The sequence below is a fragment of the Ranitomeya imitator genome, chromosome 5, assembly GCF_032444005.1.
Source record: "Ranitomeya imitator isolate aRanImi1 chromosome 5, aRanImi1.pri, whole genome shotgun sequence".
NCBI lineage: Eukaryota > Metazoa > Chordata > Amphibia > Anura > Dendrobatidae > Ranitomeya > Ranitomeya imitator.
This window is the reverse complement of record NC_091286.1, coordinates 674,169,394-674,191,692: the sequence shown is the minus strand read 5'-3', so window position 1 is coordinate 674,191,692 and position 22,299 is coordinate 674,169,394. Positions and strand designations below refer to the sequence as shown.

The 22,299-nt window shown below is 49.9% G+C and overlaps 1 protein-coding gene across 1 annotated transcript in view; it reads left to right on the top strand.

The window, feature by feature from the left end:
- LOC138638766 (cytochrome P450 2K1-like) overlaps positions 1–22,299 on the top strand; it is a 76,633-nt gene that overhangs the window by 17,015 nt on the left and 37,319 nt on the right. The window contains exons 2-3 of the mRNA XM_069728334.1: positions 16,665–16,760; positions 18,396–18,591. Of these exons, the coding sequence (XP_069584435.1) occupies positions 16,665–16,760; positions 18,396–18,591 (292 nt within the window). The remainder of the gene's footprint in view (positions 1–16,664; positions 16,761–18,395; positions 18,592–22,299) is intronic.

The following is a 22,299-nucleotide window of genomic DNA, read 5'->3' as shown; positions in this document are numbered from 1 at the left end:
ACCTTTGAAATTGGTTCAACTAGGCTTCGGCCTACACTCTGCTCCTCTCCTCCTCCTGCTGACCCTGGGCTCAAACACCGCTAGTTTTTGCCCGGAAATGCTAGCTGCACAGAGAAAAACACCAGCCAATGTGTTAGTGGGGTTCAGCACCGCCAGCTGTTCCCCTGCTGTGTAGTCGGCAACGTGTCCAGCACAAGCCACGCTGGCACAACCGACCAAAAGCTGCCACCAGTGCAGGCTTCGGCCTACACTTTGCTCCTCTCCTCCTCCTCCTGCTGACCCTGGGCTCTAACACCGCTAGTTTTTGCCCGGACATGCAATCTGCACAGAGAAAAACACCAGTCAATGTGTCAGTGGGGTTCAGCAACGCCAGCTGTTCCCCTGCTGTGTAGCTTGCAACGTGACCTGCAAACGCCACGCAGGCACATGAACTGAAATTGAAGGGAGCCTGCCCCCCACCCACAGGTGTTTCTATGTATATCAGCCACCTTGTACAGCAGTACTGCTGCATTTGTACGAGGTGGCTGACTTTTTCTCCTTGCCCACGTGGAACTCAACACGTACAAAATGTGTCTCATTAGAGACCATTACAATGTCCCTGAGGTGTGACTTTCCTTTGTAATGACACGCAGCACCACCCTTGTTAGCGCTGCCCGTCTTTTGACATCATTGGTTAGCTGGCTGCGCCTGTGCATCTCCCCTGCTCGAAACAGCGGCCCTCGGTGTCTTATTTTTTTGGACAGCGAGGGTGTGATTGATGGGCATGTGCAGTGCATATGTTTGCCTGTGTTCACTCATCTCCTTCCGCCTTCTTCAGACTGGGTGTCCTCATGGCTGCGGCAGGCGATAAGGGATCAGATGAGGCCGCCCAGTCTGAAGCAGGTGTAAGGACATGTGTGAGCGGCAAACCTATTTAGTGCACCAGGGCACGAATCCCAGCACCGCAGTGTGATTTTTTAAAAACACACTGTGGGTCTGGGATTCATGTCCATCGCTAACCGCAACGGCCGACATGAAATGAGGTCAGAAGACAGGAAGCGCTCACAGCGCATGGCCAAGGGATCACAATAGCGCAGACTCCTGTACAGCAAATAACAACGCTCAGGAATCTGCGCCCAGTACCTAGGTGCAAATTTTGACACCTGTGCTGCGTCTCGTTAAAAAGACAAGTCACGCCTCCACAACTGTTTGACCGTATAATGGGCTAAATAGTGTACGTGTTTAATTCAGCGTGTGCAAGGAGCAAAATTAAATAGAGCAACCTTTGACTTGTGCATCATTAATGCTGTTCAAGGTGTGGCTCTTGTACCTTGCAACACCTGAGGGGGGGGTTAAAGGTAACCTTTGAAATTGGTTCAACTAGGCTTCGGCCTACACTCTGCTCCTCTCCTCCTCCTGCTGACCCTGGGCTCAAACACCGCTAGTTTTTGCCCGGAAATGCTAGCTGCACAGAGAAAAACACCAGCCAATGTGTTAGTGGGGTTCAGCACCGCCAGCTGTTCCCCTGCTGTGTAGTCGGCAACGTGTCCAGCACAAGCCACGCTGGCACAACCGACCAAAAGCTGCCACCAGTGCAGGCTTCGGCCTACACTTTGCTCCTCTCCTCCTCCTGCTGACCCTGGGCTCAAACAACGCCAGTTTCTGCCCGGACATGCTAGCTGCACAGAGAAAAACACCAGTCAATGTGTCAGTGGGGTTCAGCAACGCCAGCTGTTCCTCTGCTGTGTAGCTTGCAACGTGACCTGCAAACGCCACGCAGGCACATGAACTGAAATTGAAGGGAGCCTGCCCCCCACCCACAGGTGTTTCTATGTATATCAGCCACCTTGTACAGCAGTACTGCTGCATTTGTACGAGGTGGCTGACTTTTTCTCCTTGCCCACGTGGAACTCAACACGTACAAAATGTGTCTCATTAGAGACCATTACAATGTCCCTGAGGTGTGACTTTCCTTTGTAATGACACGCAGCACCACCCTTGTTAGCGCTGCCCGTCTTTTGACATCATTGGTTAGCTGGCTGCGCCTGTGCATCTCCCCTGCTCGAAACAACGGCCCTCGGTGTCTTATTTTTTTGGACAGCGAGGGTGTGATTGATGGGCATGTGCAGTGCATATGTTTGCCTGTGTTCACTCATCTCCTTCCGCCTTCTTCAGACTGGGTGTCCTCATGGCCGCGGCAGGCGATAAGGGATCAGATGAGGCCGCCCAGTCTGAAGCAGGTGTAAGGACATGTGTGAGCGGCAAACCTATTTAGTGCACCAGGGCACGAATCCCAGCACCGCAGTGTGATTTTTTAAAAACACACTGTGGGTCTGGGATTCATGTCCATCGCTAACCGCAACGGCCGACATGAAATGAGGTCAGAAGACAGGAAGCGCTCACAGCGCATGGCCAAGGGATCACAATAGCGCAGACTCCTGTACAGCAAATAACAACGCTCAGGAATCTGCGCCCAGTACCTAGGTGCAAATTTTGACACCTGTGCTGCGTCTCGTTAAAAAGACAAGTCACGCCTCCACAACTGTTTGACAGTATAATGGGCTAAATAGTGTACGTGTTTAATTCAGCGTGTGCAAGGAGCAAAATTAAATAGAGCAACCTTTGACTTGTGCATCATTAATGCTGTTCAAGGTGTGGCTCTTGTACCTTGCAACACCTGAGGGGGGGGTTAAAGGTAACCTTTGAAATTGGTTCAACTAGGCTTCGGCCTACACTCTGCTCCTCTCCTCCTCCTGCTGACCCTGGGCTCAAACACCGCTAGTTTTTGCCCGGAAATGCTAGCTGCACAGAGAAAAACACCAGCCAATGTGTTAGTGGGGTTCAGCACCGCCAGCTGTTCCCCTGCTGTGTAGTCGGCAACGTGTCCAGCACAAGCCACGCTGGCACAACCGACCAAAAGCTGCCACCAGTGCAGGCTTCGGCCTACACTTTGCTCCTCTCCTCCTCCTGCTGACCCTGGGCTCAAACAACGCCAGTTTCTGCCCGGACATGCTAGCTGCACAGAGAAAAACACCAGCCAATGTGTTAGTGTGGTTCAGCACCGCCAGCTGTTCCCCCGCTGTGTAGCCGGCATCGTGTCCAGCACAAGCCACGCTGGCACAACCGACCAAAAGCTGCCACCAGTGCAGGCTTCGGCCTACACTTTGCTCCTCTCCTCCTCCTCCTGCTGACCCTGGGCTCTAACACCGCTAGTTTTTGCCCGGACATGCAATCTGCACAGAGAAAAACACCAGTCAATGTGTCAGTGGGGTTCAGCAACACCAGCTGTTCCCCTGCTGTGTAGCTTGCAACGTGACCTGCAAACGCCACGCAGGCACATGAACTGAAATTGAAGGGAGCCTGCCCCCCACCCCCCCAGGTGTTTCTATGTATAACAGCCACCTTGTACAGCAGTACTGCTGCATTTGGACAAGGTGGCTGACTTTTTCTCCTTGCACACGTGGAACTCAACAAGTACAAAATGTGTCTCATTACAGACCATTACAATGTCCCTGAGGTGTGACTTTCCTTTTTAATGACACGCAGCACCCCCATTGTTAGCGCTGCCCGTCTCCTGACATCATTGGTTGGCTGGCTGTGCCTGTGCGTCCCCCCTGCCCGACACAACGCCCCCCGTTGTCTCATATATTTTGACTGCGAGGGTGTGATTGATGGGCACGAGCAGTGCATATGTTCCCCTGTTTTCACTCCCCTCCTTCCGCCTTCTTCTGACTGTGCGGCCTCATGGCCGCGGCATGCGATAAGGGATCAGCTGAGGCCGCCCAGTCTGAAGCAGGTGTAAGGACATGTGTGAGCGGCGAACATATTTACTGCACAAGGCCACGAATCCCAGCACCGCAGTGTGACTTTAGGAAAAGCCACTGTGGGTCTGGGATTTATGGCCATCGTTAACCGCACCGGCCAACATGAAATGAGGTCATGAGACGGCCTGCACTAACAGGGTATTGCCAAGGGATAACACAAGAGCGCAGTTTCCTGTACTGGAAATAACAACGGTAAGGAATCTGCGCACAGCACCTAGGTGTAAATTTGTACACCTGTGCTGCGTCTCCTTAAAAAGACTAGTAGTCACGCCTCCACTACTGTTTGACAGTATAATGGGCTAAATAGTGTACGTGTTTAATTCAGCGTGTGCAAGGAGCAAAATTAAATAGAGCAACCTTTGACTTGTGCATCAATAATGCTGTTCAAGGTGTGGCTCTTGTACCTTGCAACACCTGAGGGGGGGGTTAAAGGTAACCTTTGAAATTGGTTCAACTAGGCTTTGGCCAACACTCTGCTCCTCTACTCCTCCTGCTGACCCTGGGCTCAAACACCGCTAGTTTTTGCCCGGAAATGCTAGCTGCACAGAGAAAAACACCAGCCAATGTGTTAGTGGGGTTCAGCACCGCCAGCTGTTCCCCTGCTGTGTAGTCGGCAACGTGTCCAGCACAAGCCACGCTGGCACAACAGAACAAAAGCTGCCACCAGTGCAGGCTTCGGCCTACACTTTGCTCCTCTCCTCCTCCTGCTGACCCTGGGCTCAAACAACGCCAGTTTCTGCCCGGACATGCTAGCTGCACAGAGAAAAACACCAGCCAATGTGTTAGTGGGGTTCAGCACCGCCAGCTGTTCCCCTGCTGTGCAGCTTGCAACGTGACCTGCAAACGCCACGCAGGCACATGAACTGAAATTGAAGGGAGCCTGCCCCCCACCCACAGGTGTTTCTATGTATATCAGCCACCTTGTACAGCAGTACTGCTGCATTTGTACGAGGTGGCTGACTTTTTCTCCTTGCCCACGTGGAACTCAACACGTAAAAAATGTGTCTCATTAGAGACCATTACAATGTCCCTGAGGTGTGACTTTCCTTTGTAATGACACGCAGCACCCCCATTGTTAGCGCTGCCCGTCTCCTGACATCATTGGTTGGCTGGCTGTGCCTGTGCGTCCCCCCTGCCCGACACAACGCCCCCCGTTGTCTCATATATTTTGACTGCGAGGGTGTGATTGATGGGCACGAGCAGTGCATATGTTCCCCTGTTTTCACTCCCCTCCTTCCGCCTTCTTCTGACTGTGCGGCCTCATGGCCGCGGCATGCGATAAGGGATCAGCTGAGGCCGCCCAGTCTGAAGCAGGTGTAAGGACATGTGTGAGCGGCGAACATATTTACTGCACAAGGCCACGAATCCCAGCACCGCAGTGTGACTTTAGGAAAAGCCACTGTGGGTCTGGGATTTATGGCCATCGTTAACCGCACCGGCCAACATGAAATGAGGTCATGAGACGGCCTGCACTAACAGGGTATTGCCAAGGGATAACACAAGAGCGCAGACTCCTGTACAGCAAATAACAACGCTCAGAAATCTGCGCCCAGTACCTAGGTGCAAATTTTGACACCTGTGCTGCGTCTCGTTAAAAAGACAAGTCACGCCTCCACAACTGTTTGACAGTATAATGGGCTAAATAGTGTACGTGTTTAATTCAGCGTGTGCAAGGAGCAAAATTAAATAGAGCAACCTTTGACTTGTGCATCATTAATGCTGTTCAAGGTGTGGCTCTTGTACCTTGCAACACCTGAGGGGGGGGTTAAAGGTAACCTTTGAAATTGGTTCAACTAGGCTTCGGCCTACACTCTGCTCCTCTACTCCTCCTGCTGACCCTGGGCTCAAACACCGCTAGTTTTTGCCCGGAAATGCTAGCTGCACAGAGAAAAACACCAGCCAATGTGTTAGTGGGGTTCAGCACCGCCAGCTGTTCCCCTGCTGTGTAGTCGGCAACGTGTCCAGCACAAGCCACGCTGGCACAACAGAACAAAAGCTGCCACCAGTGCAGGCTTCGGCCTACACTTTGCTCCTCTCCTCCTCCTGCTGACCCTGGGCTCAAACAACGCCAGTTTCTGCCCGGACATGCTAGCTGCACAGAGAAAAACACCAGCCAATGTGTTAGTGTGGTTCAGCACCGCCAGCTGTTCCCCCGCTGTGTAGCCGGCATCGTGTCCAGCACAAGCCACGCTGGCACAACCGACCAAAAGCTGCCACCAGTGCAGGCTTCGGCCTACACTTTGCTCCTCTCCTCCTCCTCCTGCTGACCCTGGGCTCTAACACCGCTAGTTTTTGCCCGGACATGCAATCTGCACAGAGAAAAACACCAGTCAATGTGTCAGTGGGGTTCAGCAACGCCAGCTGTTCCCCTGCTGTGTAGCTTGCAACGTGACCTGCAAACGCCACGCAGGAACATGAACTGAAATTGAAGGGAGCCTGCCCCCCACCCCCCCAGGTGTTTCTATGTATAACAGCCACCTTGTACAGCAGTACTGCTGCATTTGTACAAGGTGGCTGACGTTTTCTCCTTGCCCACGTGGAACTCAACACGTACAAAATGTGTCTCTTTGAGACCATTCCACTGTCCCTGAGGTGTGACTTTCCTTTCTAATGATACGCAGCACCCCCCTTGGTAGCGCTTCCCGTCTTCTGACATCATTGGTTGGCTACTTGCGCCTGTTCGTCCGCCCTGCCTGAATAAAATGCTCCTCGTTGTCTTAATTATTTTGACTGCGAGGGTGTGATTGATGGGCACGAGCAGTGCATATCTTCGCCTGTCTTAACTCATCTCCTTCCGCCTTCTTCAGACTGTGCAGCCTCATGGCCGCGGCATGCGAGAAGGGATCAGCAGAGGCCGCCCAGTCTGAAGCAGGTGTAAGGACGTGTGTGAGCGGCCAAAATATTTACTGCTCATGGCCACGAATCCCAGCACCGCAGTGTGACTTTAGGAAAAGCCACTGTGGGTCTGGGATTTATGGCCATCGTTAACCGCACCGGCCAACATGAAATGAGGTCATAAGATGGGCAGCGCTAACAGGGCATTGCCAAGGGATAACACAAGAGCGCAGACTCCTGTACAGCAAATAACAACGCTCAGGAAGCTGCGCCAAGCACCAAGGCGTTATTTTGGACACCTGTGCTGCGTCTCATCAAAAAACCAAGTCACGCATCCACTACAGTTTTACTGTAGAATGGGGTAAATTGTGTATGTCTTTCATTCAGCGTGTGCAAGTAGAATGAAATAGAGCAACCTTTCACTTGTGCAGCATTAATACTGCACAAGGTGTGTCTCTTGTACTTTGTAACACCTGAGGGGGGGGTTAAAGGTTTCCTTTGAAATTGGTTCAACTAGGCTTCGGCCTACACTCTGCTCCTCTCCTCCTCCTCCTGCTTCAACACGGGCTCTAACATCGCAAGTTTTTGCCCGCAAGTGCTAGCTGCACAGATAAAAACACACGCCATTGTGTTAGTGGGGTTCAGCAACGCCAGCTGTTCCCCCAGTGTGTAGCCGGCAAAGTGTCCTGCAAACGCAACGCAGACACAAAGCTGCCTCCAGTGCAGGCTTCGGCCTACACTCATCTCCCCCTGCTTACCCTTTGCTCCAACACCGCTAGTTGGGGCTCTAGGAAGACAATCTTTAATAGGCAAGGCAACGCATCCGGGTTCCAGCACCGCCAGCTGGTTCTCGGCAGTGTTCTTGTCACAGGTACTCCCTCGTGCCAAGCCTGGTTTCAGCACCGTCAGCTGTTTCCGGGTTGTGTCAACTTCACTGAGACGCCTATGCTTGCCCCGTCGTGGGGCGGTCGAGTTAGCCAACTCCAGGGTGCCTCCAGTTTAGGAGCTTCCTATGTGGGCTGCGTGAACTGGTAGTCAAGGCTGGTTCTGTAGTGCCAGTAGGCCCAGCTCCCCCTGTAGGACTGTTGGGGTTCGGTAACTGCGGCTGCCTCGCGGCCTAGCTGTTCTCTCCTCTCCTGTGGGCCTTGGGGTCCACCACCTGGTTCCAGCACCGTCAGCTGGTTCCGGGCCGAGCCTTTGGCTTAGGTGCCTCCTCCTGGGTATCCGAGTTCCGCCAACGCCAGGCGGTCCTTGGTAGTGCTTTTAAGCGCGGGCACCTACAGCTTAGTAACCGGGTTCCAGCACCGTCAGCTGGTCCTCGGTCGTGCCATTGGCTCTTGCACACTGGGGCAACGCATCCGGGTTCCAGCACCGCCAGCTGGTTCTCGGCAGTGTTCTTGTCACAGGTACTCCCTCGTGCCAAGCCTGGTTTCAGCACCGTCAGCTGTTTCCGGGTTGTGTCAACTTCACTGAGACGCCTATGCTTGCCCCGTCGTGGGGCGGTCGAGTTAGCCAACTCCAGGGTGCCTCCAGTTTAGGAGCTTCCTATGTGGGCTGCGTGAACTGGTAGTCAAGGCTGGTTCTGTAGTGCCAGTAGGCCCAGCTCCCCCTGTAGGACTGTTGGGGTTCGGTAACTGCGGCTGCCTCGCGGCCTAGCTGTTCTCTCCTCTCCTGTGGGCCTTCGGGTCCACCACCTGGTTCCAGCACCGTCAGCTGGTTCCGGGCCGAGCCTTTGGCTAAGGTGCCTCCTCCTGGGTATCCGAGTTCCGCCAACGCCAGGCGGTCCTTGGTAGTGCTTTTAAGCGCGGGCACCTACAGCTTAGTAACCGGGTTCCAGCACCGTCAGCTGGTCCTCGGTCGTGCCATTGGCTCTTGCACACTGGGGCAACGCATCCGGGTTCCAGCACCGCCAGCTGGTTCTCGGCAGTGTTCTTGTCACAGGTACTCCCTCGTGCCAAGCCTGGTTTCAGCACCGTCAGCTGTTTCCGGGTTGTGTCAACTTCACTGAGACGCCTATGCTTGCCCCGTCGTGGTGCGGTCGGGTTAGCCAACTCCAGGGTGCCTCCAGTTTAGGAGCTTCCTATGTGGGCTGCGTGAACTGGTAGTCAAGGCTGGTTCTGTAGTGCCAGTAGGCCCAGCTCCCCCTGTAGGACTGTTGGGGTTCGGTAACTGCGGCTGCCTCGCGGCCTAGCTGTTCTCTCCTCTCCTGTGGGCCTTGGGGTCCACCACCTGGTTCCAGCACCGTCAGCTGGTTCCGGGCCGAGCCTTTGGCTAAGGTGCCTCCTCCTGGGTATCCGAGTTCCGCCAACGCCAGGCGGTCCTTGGTAGTGCTTTTAAGCGCGGGCACCTACAGCTTAGTAACCGGGTTCCAGCACCGTCAGCTGGTCCTCGGTCGTGCCATTGGCTCTTGCACACTGGGGCAACGCATCCGGGTTCCAGCACCGCCAGCTGGTTCTCGGCAGTGTTCTTGTCACAGGTACTCCCTCGTGCCAAGCCTGGTTTCAGCACCGTCAGCTGTTTCCGGGTTGTGTCAACTTCACTGAGACGCCTATGCTTGCCCCGTCGTGGGGCGGTCGAGTTAGCCAACTCCAGGGTGCCTCCAGTTTAGGAGCTTCCTATGTGGGCTGCGTGAACTGGTAGTCAAGGCTGGTTCTGTAGTGCCAGTAGGCCCAGCTCCCCCTGTAGGACTGTTGGGGTTCGGTAACTGCGGCTGCCTCGCGGCCTAGCTGTTCTCTCCTCTCCTGTGGGCCTTCGGGTCCACCACCTGGTTCCAGCACCGTCAGCTGGTTCCGGGCCGAGCCTTTGGCTAAGGTGCCTCCTCCTGGGTATCCGAGTTCCGCCAACGCCAGGCGGTCCTTGGTAGTGCTTTTAAGCGCGGGCACCTACAGCTTAGTAACCGGGTTCCAGCACCGTCAGCTGGTCCTCGGTCGTGCCATTGGCTCTTGCACACTGGGGCAACGCATCCGGGTTCCAGCACCGCCAGCTGGTTCTCGGCAGTGTTCTTGTCACAGGTACTCCCTCGTGCCAAGCCTGGTTTCAGCACCGTCAGCTGTTTCCGGGTTGTGTCAACTTCACTGAGACGCCTATGCTTGCCCCGTCGTGGGGCGGTCGAGTTAGCCAACTCCAGGGTGCCTCCAGTTTAGGAGCTTCCTATGTGGGCTGCGTGAACTGGTAGTCAAGGCTGGTTCTGTAGTGCCAGTAGGCCCAGCTCCCCCTGTAGGACTGTTGGGGTTCGGTAACTGCGGCTGCCTCGCGGCCTAGCTGTTCTCTCCTCTCCTGTGGGCCTTGGGGTCCACCACCTGGTTCCAGCACCGTCAGCTGGTTCCGGGCCGAGCCTTTGGCTAAGGTGCCTCCTCCTGGGTATCCGAGTTCCGCCAACGCCAGGCGGTCCTTGGTAGTGCTTTTAAGCGCGGGCACCTACAGCTTAGTAACCGGGTTCCAGCACCGTCAGCTGGTCCTCGGTCGTGCCATTGGCTCTTGCACACTGGGGCAACGCATCCGGGTTCCAGCACCGCCAGCTGGTTCTCGGCAGTGTTCTTGTCACAGGTACTCCCTCGTGCCAAGCCTGGTTTCAGCACCGTCAGCTGTTTCCGGGTTGTGTCAACTTCACTGAGACGCCTATGCTTGCCCCGTCGTGGGGCGGTCGAGTTAGCCAACTCCAGGGTGCCTCCAGTTTAGGAGCTTCCTATGTGGGCTGCGTGAACTGGTAGTCAAGGCTGGTTCTGTAGTGCCAGTAGGCCCAGCTCCCCCTGTAGGACTGTTGGGGTTCGGTAACTGCGGCTGCCTCGCGGCCTAGCTGTTCTCTCCTCTCCTGTGGGCCTTGGGGTCCACCACCTGGTTCCAGCACCGTCAGCTGGTTCCGGGCCGAGCCTTTGGCTAAGGTGCCTCCTCCTGGGTATCCGAGTTCCGCCAACGCCAGGCGGTCCTTGGTAGTGCTTTTAAGCGCGGGCACCTACAGCTTAGTAACCGGGTTCCAGCACCGTCAGCTGGTCCTCGGTCGTGCCATTGGCTCTTGCACACTGGGGCAACGCATCCGGGTTCCAGCACCGCCAGCTGGTTCTCGGCAGTGTTCTTGTCACAGGTACTCCCTCGTGCCAAGCCTGGTTTCAGCACCGTCAGCTGTTTCCGGGTTGTGTCAACTTCACTGAGACGCCTATGCTTGCCCCGTCGTGGGGCGGTCGAGTTAGCCAACTCCAGGGTGCCTCCAGTTTAGGAGCTTCCTATGTGGGCTGCGTGAACTGGTAGTCAAGGCTGGTTCTGTAGTGCCAGTAGGCCCAGCTCCCCCTGTAGGACTGTTGGGGTTCGGTAACTGCGGCTGCCTCGCGGCCTAGCTGTTCTCTCCTCTCCTGTGGGCCTTCGGGTCCACCACCTGGTTCCAGCACCGTCAGCTGGTTCCGGGCCGAGCCTTTGGCTAAGGTGCCTCCTCCTGGGTATCCGAGTTCCGCCAACGCCAGGCGGTCCTTGGTAGTGCTTTTAAGCGCGGGCACCTACAGCTTAGTAACCGGGTTCCAGCACCGTCAGCTGGTCCTCGGTCGTGCCATTGGCTCTTGCACACTGGGGCAACGCATCCGGGTTCCAGCACCGCCAGCTGGTTCTCGGCAGTGTTCTTGTCACAGGTACTCCCTCGTGCCAAGCCTGGTTTCAGCACCGTCAGCTGTTTCCGGGTTGTGTCAACTTCACTGAGACGCCTATGCTTGCCCCGTCGTGGGGCGGTCGAGTTAGCCAACTCCAGGGTGCCTCCAGTTTAGGAGCTTCCTATGTGGGCTGCGTGAACTGGTAGTCAAGGCTGGTTCTGTAGTGCCAGTAGGCCCAGCTCCCCCTGTAGGACTGTTGGGGTTCGGTAACTGCGGCTGCCTCGCGGCCTAGCTGTTCTCTCCTCTCCTGTGGGCCTTCGGGTCCACCACCTGGTTCCAGCACCGTCAGCTGGTTCTCGGCAGTGTCTTTTGCTCTTGTACCTTCTGCTCCCCATCCTGGTTCCAGTACCGTCAGCTGGTTCCGGGCAGAGCCTTTGGCTTAGGTGCCTCCTTCTGGGTATCCAAGTTCCACCAATGTCAGGTGGTCCTTGGTAGTGCTTTCAGGCACGGGTACCTCCTGCTTAGTAACCGGGTTCCAGTAACGTCAGCTGGTCCTTGGTAGTTCCATTGGCTCTTGGACATTCGGCTACCCATCCGGGTTCCAGTACCGTCAGCTGGTTCTCGGCAGTGTCTTTTGCTCTTGTACCTTCTGCTCCCCATCCTGGTTCCAGTAACGTCATCTGGTTCCGGGCAGAGCCTTTGGCTTAGGTGCCTCCTTCTGGGTATCCGAGTTCCGCCAACGTCAGGCGGTCCTTGGTAGTGCTTTTTAGCACGGGTACCTCCTGCTTAGTAACCGGGTTCCAGTAACGTCAGCTGGTCCTCGGTAGTTCCATAGGCTCTTGAACCTTCGGGTAGCCATCCGAGTTCCAGTTCCATCAGCTGGTTCTTGGCATTTTCTCAGCCTTCTTGTACCTTCTGCTACATTTCCAAGTTGAAGACCCTAACGTCGACAACCCGGAAGACCACCCCGATGACGACGACCCGGAAGACCACCCCGATGACGACGACGACGACGACGGCGGAGACGACGACGGCTGAGACGACGACGGCGGAGATGACGACACTGGAGACGAAGACCCTGGAGACGACAACATGGAAGACCGAGAAGCAGAAGAACAAGAGGCTGCAGAACAAAGAGCAGAAGAACATTAAGCATAAGACTTAATATCAGAGCAAAAGATATTATCTAAATTATATGCAGAAGAAGACTAAGCAGTGTATGGGGGTGAGTCCGTTCCTCCTCGTGGTGCCCCTGGATAAAGCCTGATGCTGCAGGCCAAACTGAACGCGGACAAATGTAACTTTTGTGACTGGCAGAACGGAAGGTGTAATCTTCCAACTTTTATAGATAACAACTACGGGAATGCCTGTCACAAATGAGAATATGATGAAGAAGTAGAATAGGAAGAATAATAACAGTGGAATAAAAAGAATATGTAGAATAGGAAGAATAATAATAGTTGAAGAAAATGAATATGAAGAATGTAATAAAAAAAAAAATAGGTAGAAGATGAAGAAGAAGATGAATAAGGTGAAGAAGTTGATGTCAAGGATGCTGATGATGATGAAGATGAAAGTGTGGGAAAAGAAAAAAAAAAAAAAGAAAAAAAAGAAGGGGAAGGGCGTGGAATAGTGAAACATCAATATCTGACAAAATAAAAAAAATTTACATACTCAATATCTTTTTCAATCCGAACTTCTTTAAAAAAAAAAAAAAAACATGCTATTCTATTTGATTGGACTAATCCTCATTGCCTTTAATGTCTCCGCCACCTCCCCCATACATCCTACATTATTCTTAGTTGTTTTCCTTCAGGTAGAATGAACCTACAAGGAAAGAAAGGGTTTATTTTAATTCCGATATTTTGGTCCCATTGACTTGCATTGGGATCGGGTATCGGTATCGGCGATATCCGATATTTTTTGAATATCGGCCGATCCAAACCGATACCGATACTTTCCGATATCGGAAGGTATCGCTCAACACTACTCATATCATGTCGGGTTTAGGAAGGAGAAAGCAAAAGCCGGTAATTGAATTACCGGCTTTTTGCTATCTCGCGCTAGATGAAATATTAATATATATACATATATGTGTCTACTGACATATATATATATATATTGACAGTATATATGTTTTTTTTTTGGTCACATGGATCCCTTGTATTGCCGGATGTCGATTTTGCAAGCCTGCGATAAAAACATGCAGTAGGGATGCCATACGGATGTCACACGGATGTCACACGGATCATTTGATGCGAGAAAATCGCATCCTCGCACTGCACACGGATCAATGTTTTGGTAACATTTGTGCGATTCTCGTCCATCAAAAACGGTCCGTTTTTTTATACGTTGTGTGTGTCCCCGGCCTAAAACAGTGTTCCACAAGTCCAGTCCTCAAGAGCGACCAACAGGTCATGTTTTCAGGATTTCCGTAGTATTGCCAAGGTGATAATTGCATCCCCTGGACAGGCAAGCATTCACTGACCTGTGTAATACTAAGGAAATCCTCAAAAGATGACCTGTTGGTGGCTCTTGAGGACCAGATTTGGGGAACACTGCAATAAGCCCATTTTGAGCTCTTATGCATCTGACTAAATCATCTAATTGGGACATCAGCATCATTATTGTCGGTGGGTACTAACATGGCGTTGGCTGACTCCTCTGGGGGAGGGTATTGTGATGGGGGTATTACTGGGGATAGACTTTAACGTCACTATTGTGTAAACAGCAATGTTGGTACTGGGGGGTGCTGATCGAGGGCGGACATGTCATTGGTGCATCCTATGTAGCCCCCAAGAGACAAGGGGCCCACATCAGCTCCAAAACAAGGGCCCGTATACTGTTCTTGCACAGCACCCTCTTCTGTCTGTGTCCACTAGTGGTGCTAGTACTATGTGCAACCCCCCAAAAATACTTGATTATTATTTATTAGTCCAAAGTTTGGCACGGTTACTGTTGTAGGACATAAAGGTCCTCATTGTCTTCCGAGTCTCCACAGTAAAATCAAAACCACATAAAAAAAAATACCCGCCCCAAAAAAACAACAACTATATTTACCAACACAGGTCAGACAACCAATGCACTTACAGCGGGCACTAGTGTAAAATATTGATGGAAACCACTCACACTCCTACCAATTCACAGAGGGGGTGGTCCCGCTAGTAGTAGAATTGCCCACGGATATTTTTTTTATAGAACACTGGTCACACAGATGTTGTGTGCAGTGTCAGGCTTATAGACTATTAGTGGTGCCCATACTAATAAATCAGGCAGCTGCCCAGCAGTAAATAAGTGCACCCCACTGGGACAGGCACCCTAGTTTACAACCCAATACTGATGATCTTGGCTGCATTCCGAATAAAAAAAAAACACAGTTAAATAAAAATAATATGCAGTAAAATACTAAATATGCATGAAGTATTTTGTCCAAAATATGAACGCTCGCAACTCATGCTAAGAACACGTTCACTATTTGGTCAGTATTTCATATCAGTACTTGTTGCCAAAACCAGGAGTGGGTCAAACATGCAGAATTGGTTCACTTGCTTCTAATATACCATTTTTTCTGATTGGTCAGTATTTTTTCTTAGTGTTTGTAAGGCAAGATCAGATGTGGAACAGATGCTGATACTGTGACTGTAGCCTAAGGCTACTTTCACACTAGCGTTTTTTTCCAATACGTCGCAATGCGTCGTTTAGGGGAAAAAACGCATCCTGCAAAGTTATCTGCAGGATGCGTTTTTGCCCCATAGACTAACATTAGCGACGCATTGACACACGTCGCAACTGTCGTGCGACGGTTGCGCCGTGTTGTGGCGGACCGCCGGGAGCAAAAAACCTTACATGTAACGTTTTTTGCTTCCGACGGTCCGCCATTTCCGACCGCGCATGCGCGGCCGGAACTCCTCCCCCACCTGCCTGCACCTCACAATGGGGCAGCGGATGTGCTGGAAAAATGCATCCGCTGCCCCCGTTGTGCGGCGCATTCACTGCTTGCGTCGGTACCTCGGCCCGACGCACTGTGACAGGCCGAGTACGACGCTAGTGTGAAAGTAGCCTAAGGCCAGGGTCACACTAGACCGTAATACGGATGAGTGCAATGCGATAAAAAATCGCATAGCACTCGTCCCAATGTTAATCTATGGGGCAGCTCCCATCATCCGATATTTTCTCGGCCGTATTCAGGATCCGAGTGAAATCGCAGCATGCTGCGATTGTCAGCGTATCTCGGCCGAGAATCGCCAATGAAAGTCTATGGGGGTGAGAAAAAATAGCACAGCACACGGACCATCAGTGTGACTTGCGAGAAATTCTCAGGCATTGGGCAGGTGACAGGAAAGGCTCAGCCATTATTTGCTCATTTTGCAAGTGTGTGAGAAAATCTCACCATACGGATGCCATACGGATGTCACACGGATGTCACACGGATCATTTGATGAGAGAAAATCGCATCCTCGCACTGCACACGGATCACTGTTTTGGTAACATTTCTGCGATTCTCGTCTGTCAAAAACGGACCGTTTTTTTATACGTTGTGTGTGTCCCCGGCCTAAGGGTCCGTATTGTCTTTTGAGCTCCTAGGAGCAAAAACACAGCAAAGAGGACATAAAAAAAGTATCAAAAACCATAGCAGGAAAAAGGCCGCTGTATTTATGAAACACACGTGAGAAAACAAAGGGGCTCACAGGATGCAGCGGGTCCCCCTTCATAAAGGTGGAGGCAACACAGGTGCAAAATACTGATGATGCAACCACTAGGGTGACTATACTGGTGGGGTGCACTTATATAGTGCTGGGCAGCTCCCCCTGATCTAATAGTATGGGCACCACTGATGTGCTGGAAGCCAGACACAGTGAACTACTTTTATGTGTGACTTCAACCATACTCAAGATTCATCCGTGAGCAATTGTAACACAAGGAACCATCCCCCAAATTGATTGGCAAGTTGTTTGCACCTGTGTTGCCCCTACCTATACCAGAGGGGCTGCTGCTTCCTGTAACGCATTAGTTTCCTGACCGGTTTTGGTAAGTATGGTTGTCTTTTATTCTGCTATTCTTTTTGAAATTCTGATGTCCTTTTGCTGTATACTATTATTGTGGGGGTGACACTATAACATTGTAAGTTACAATCTGTATGACACTATTAATTTAGAGACAATAACTGTGTGGCAATATCTTCCATCAGTAGTGAAGCTTCACATGTGGAAATATTAGTAAATAATGCCTTACTGACATACGACATACTGGTATGTCATATGCCAGGTCCCTGATGTGAGCTTGAACTTTTCCTAGCACATGATGGCTGATTTAATGAGCCATCATGGGCCTCTAACAGCTGTGGGTAGAGTAGAGCTCTGTCCACGGCTGATAACCTATGAAGTGCCCCTATCTATCAATGACTGCGACAAATTCACTCCATGATTTTTTTTTATTTTTTTTTCTTTTTCAGGCTCTCTTGCTATATCCAGGGTGCGGAGCAGCAGCCGGCAGGAGTTTCTTATTCACCTTTTCTCAGTGTTGTGCCCGGACCACACAACTCGCCCAGGTGAGTACGTTCACTACTGAGATTTTGATTTGGTCTAGTTGATCTGCGCAATATATATCTAATGCATGACGGCATTCTACGTGCCCAACGGTGCACCCATGATGTGATGGTGGGGTGCTAATGGGTTATGACACATGGGGAGGGGGTCTGTTAAACGACTCTTTGCCTGTCATTACAACACTCCTGTGAAAGCTGGCCTGTCACTGGCGTCCATACAAAAATTGTGATTTTTTTTTTTTTTTTTTTTTAAATCTGTACATATCTGTGCTGAAGCTCCTGTGTATTGCACAAGCAATCAGATTATACCAGCTTTGTGGACTATTAAGTACAGTGAAATTAAAAAAAAAAAAAAAAAAAAAAATTCACCCACCTTTAGCCTCATTAAAAATAAAACAATTAAAAAATACATAAAAAAAAACACATTTGATACCACTGTTTGTTTAAATTCTGTCATAACATAAAATAAGTGTTAGATCTTGGAAAATGGTGACACAACAAAAGTTTTTTTTTTATTTATTTATTTATTTTTTTCCCAACTTCCCCCCCCCCCCCCACCCACTTAGTTTGAAAAAAAAAAATTAAATAAATAAAAAAAATGTATGTTTGATATACGGTAATCTAGGTAATCGTACCGAACAAGAGAATCACATTGTTGGGGCAATTTTACCATGTAATGAGCATGGTAAGAGAGTGTTGCACTATTTTCAACAGAACATTTTTGCTCTGTGATTCCAGTGCATCGTATGATAAAATGAATAGAGGAAAAAAGGCAAAAGACAAAAATAACAAATAGCCCTAGGGGTGATGAGGTTAAAGATGTGTGGATGACAACCTTCAGAGATAGAGTTTGTGTTTGGGAGAAACTCGTTCTACTGGTCTGGGTTGGATGGAGAGAATGGGGAAAGTTCAGAACTACAGAGAAGTCATCACTGGCTTTAATTGATTTAATTGCAGTGCGTTCCTAGTTTCATTGTTATCTACATAATGACTGTTGAGAACTGGTTGGGGCCACTATATGGACAGTTGCACTACTGTTTCTAGAAGATAGCCTTCATATTTTCATAACTTTTTTATGAATGAAAAAAATGAATGAAGAATAGAATTTAACAGATCACTTTAACCCTGCTGTTATCTTCGGTCAAAAATGACCGACCTTGAACTTCAATATTCTTTAAAATATTCAAGATGCGGCTCTGAGACCCGTGGCCGGCCGACCGACCCATCCTCATTTAAGTCAATCAACCACAAGTTTCAGAACCGCATCTTGAACACCCCAAAAAATACCAAAGTTAAAAATCGGTCTCCCCAGACCGAAAACAACAGCAGGGTTAAGCAAAAGGATTCCCCAGTCAGTTCTTTGGCCGTTGACGGGAGCGAAGTGAATTTCTTTATCTTCCAGGAGTCCTGACTCAGTTTATGACTAGCTGGGCCGTAGAGATGTCAACTGTGTCCCACATAGATGACGTTTTGCCAAGCCAGCAAATCAAAAGCCGGGAACCTAGAAGCCAATGGGACTTTCACACAGCTCCTGTCCACAGCCAGAGAGCACAGACATGGCTTAGGGTTGCTCAAAGCGATCCATTCATCTCTAGTGAAGAAATTATGGATTGGTTAATATTTTTTTTTTTTTTTCAGGACTGACTCCACCATGTTGGCTATTGATCCTTTCACGGTTCTTGTAGCGATTTTTGTGGGTCTCTATTTAATAAAAATGTTCAAAGGGTCAAACGGCAATAGTTACAAAAATTTCCCACCTGGACCCAAACCCTTGCCGATCATTGGTAACATGCACATCTTAAACCTGAAGAGGCCGTACAAGACTTTCCTAGAGGTATTATAATATTAATATGTAATGTATATGTAAATTTATATTACACAAACATGGCAAATAAGTTTGGACTGTAATCTACAGGTTTAAAAAAAAAAAAATAGATCTGCTTATGCTTCTGAAGTTTTGAGTATACTTCAACATTTTTACTAAATATTTTGTACAGTAAGTTTATTTTATAGTCATGTCATCTCCCATTCCATGTATGAACCTGATGGACTTGTGAACCATACTTACTATGTAACTATATGCACTGTATATGTCTAATTACATAATCCGACAAAATATTCCCTCTCCTATCCCGGTAGTACTGATGTTCTTTTTAACCCTTTCCTGATATTCGCCATACATGTAAGGTACCCATTTATGAAGCCAGTAGAATTCCGCCAACCTCTGGCAGTGACACATATGGTGCACAATCTTGGATTACAGCAGCCATCACCCCACCCCTTTCTAACGTGATTTTAGGATGCCTATGGGTTGCCACAGTAGCCAGGGGCATAAAAAAAAGCTCCCCCCACTCTCCAAAAGAAGGCCATGATGTACTCGTATGTTCAAGTCCCTTTAAGGCCTGTTTCACACGTCAGTGTCTCCGGTATGTGTGAGGTGACAGTTTCCTCACGTACCGGAGACACTGACACACGTAGACACATTAAAATCAATGCATCTGTTCAGATGTCATTGATTTTTTGCGGACATTGTCTCCGTGTGCCAAACACGGAGACATGTCAGTGTTCGTGGGAGCGCACGTATTACACGGACCCATTAAAGTCAATGGGTCCATGTAAAACACGTACCGCACACGGACGTTGTCCGTGTGCAGTCCATGTGCCGTGCAGGAGACAGCGCTACATTAAGCGCTGTCCCCCCCCCACTGGTGCTGAAGCTGCCATTGATATCTTCTCTGCAGCAGCGTTTGCTGTAGAGAAGGTATGAATAATCGTGTTTAAAATAAAGATCTATGCGCCCCCCCGCTGTTCTGAAAATACTCACCCTGCTTCCTGTTCTGGCCACATCTTCTTCTGCTGTTTCAGCGGTCACGTGGTGCCGCCGATTAGTCATGAATATGCGGCTCCACCTCCCATAGGGGTGGAGCCGCATATTCATTACTGTAAATGAGCGGCCCCATGTGACCGCATACAGGAGAAGATGCGGCCAGAACAGGAAGCAGCGCCAGCCAGCGAGGGAGCTGGGTAAGTATATTCAGAACAGCAGGGGGGGCGCACAGGGGGTGGGAGGGCGGGGGGCACATAGATCTTTATTTTAAACACAATTATTCATATCTTCTCTACAGCAAACGCTGCTGCAGGGAAGATATGAATCGCGGCTTCAGCACCAGATGCTGGTACGTGTGGTACCCAGCACGGTGCGTGTGGTACCCAGTGGGCACACGGGCTGCACACGTGTGCCACACTGATGTGCCACAGAAACGTAGGGGCCCACGGACACGGATAATTCCGGTACCAATTTTTTTTTTTTTTTTTTTCCGATACGGGTATTATCTGGACGTGTGAAACCGGCCTAAAAGGACAACATAAAGTTTTTGAAACTCTAAGCAAAAAATGTAAAAGTTAGATTATTCCTCTTTACCCTCATTAAAAAATTAAAAATGAAGATGAACATGAAAAAGAGCATCTTCAAAATATAAAATTATTTAAATTGCATGCTGAATGACATGACAAAAAAAAACACTTGCTGTTTTTATTTGTGAGATCTGCTAAAAGTGCAAAAAAAAATGCGAGAAAAACATTGCAGGCACCCCAAAATAATCTATACATTAGAGATGAGCTGATCAATCCGTGAAGGATCGACTTTAATTTCATGAAATTTTCAGGTTCAAGTGAATTCGAACACTCTGACTTGATTCTTGGGTATTGCCAAAATAAATGCTAGGCGTATTTTTGCATACTGCTGAAGAGTCAGAGCAAGCTGATGAGATCAAGCTCAGCCAAGTGGGCTTCCTTACAGTTCCCGGCAGCTATTCCATTACATGGTCTAGCCCAGCCAACCAGGGTAGGCAATTGTTTTCTCATTCTGTGAACACTTATACAAGGATTCAAGTGATAGGCAAGTGCTATAATTTTATAGTCACTCAGTGTGAATGTTCATTGACCAATTTGTGATACATTGCTGGAACTGGACCTTCATAGCTGCATTTTTTTTTAAATTTATTCACACATTAAACAAGGAGGAGCAGTATTCAACCCCTCATTACTAATTGTGCTGCTTAAACCAAATCTTAAATCCAAGCCTTTTGTCACAGAAAATATTTTCTGTTTTGCACATTTTCCCCTCCCCCCCCCCCCCCCCACCCCCCCCCATGACAGCACAAAGAGAGGGAGTTTGCCCTTCAGAGAAAGGAAGCTTACAGATACAAAGGGAGGTACCTCTCCCTTACATCAGTTGCTTTCCTGTCCCTTACAGAGAGACTTCAGTATGGCGTACTTGAGGAAAAGAAGGCAAGAAGAGACGGTGTCCAGGCCAGACCAGTACTGGCAGCGGGGATCCCCTGCTATGGCTAGTGTGCTGTCCTTAATCCGCGACCGCTGGGCCAAGTGGTCATTCAGGTTATCTGGGGGGGGAGGGGAAAGCAGCTGCCACACCGTATTCCTGTGTCGAGCTTCCAGACTGCGAATGCGCAGCACGCTGATGACGAGGCCGGCAGGTCATATGACCGAAGGAGGAACTTCCGGTAATGGAACCGGTAGAGGCACAGGAGACACGGCAAGAGTGTCATTTAAAAAGGGAGCGGGGCAAGACACTCCCTGCAGTAGAGGTGGTCCTCTGTAGCAATGGAGGTGCAGGATGAACTGCAGCAGCAGCCAGGAAGGAGATGGAACAACCAGGTGGCATTGGATGTTCAAGCAGCCATTCTACCCAGCAGAGCAGGAGCTCCAGCACAGTGGACAAGTCTCCAGCCTCAAAAGGCCCATCTGTGGACCCTATTCCTCTTTCAAAACCGGTACTCGCGGCTGCTTCTGATGAGTGGTGATCATGAAAGTTCACTTTGTAATTGGGGTCCACTTTCTCTTTCATTTATCCAGGGAGGAGAAAGCTTAACTAAAACCAAGCATAGAAGCTGCTCCATGTCTAAAGAGAATTTGCCTGTCACCTGGGATAAAAGACTCTGCCATTCATGCATAGAGCAGGTGCTATGTGAGGCGACTCCCAAATTTTGCCTCTGATTTAAGATGAGAAATTAAAATGGTGGTTGAAATCACCTTTAAATCCCTCACAAGCAGGTAGAATAAAGAAACAAAAGGCTAGCAGGCGCCCTGAATCTGAATCCGCTACTTCCAAGGAGAGAGACTTGGGTTCATCAGATGCTTCCTCATCCTCAGAGGAAGAAATGGGGGGGGGGGGGAGGTCTCCATTGTTTCCCAGTAGAGGAGATAGAGGGTCTAGTTAAAGCAGTGAGATCCACTATGGGAGTAATGGACCCTTCCCAGAAAGGACAGTACAGGATGTTTGGGGAACTGGGACAGAAAAAGCATAAGTCATTTTCCCTAATTGAAAATATACAGGCCCTAATTAAAAAGGAGTGGGATAAACCAGATAGGAAAAACTCCTTTTGTACCGTCCCTCGAGAGGAAATAATCTTTTGAAGATTCATCATCCACATCCTGGGATAAAGCCCTAAAATTAGATGCAGCAGTAGCAAAGGCTTCCAAGAAATTTGCTCCCCCCTTTTGAGGACATGAGTCTTGAAAA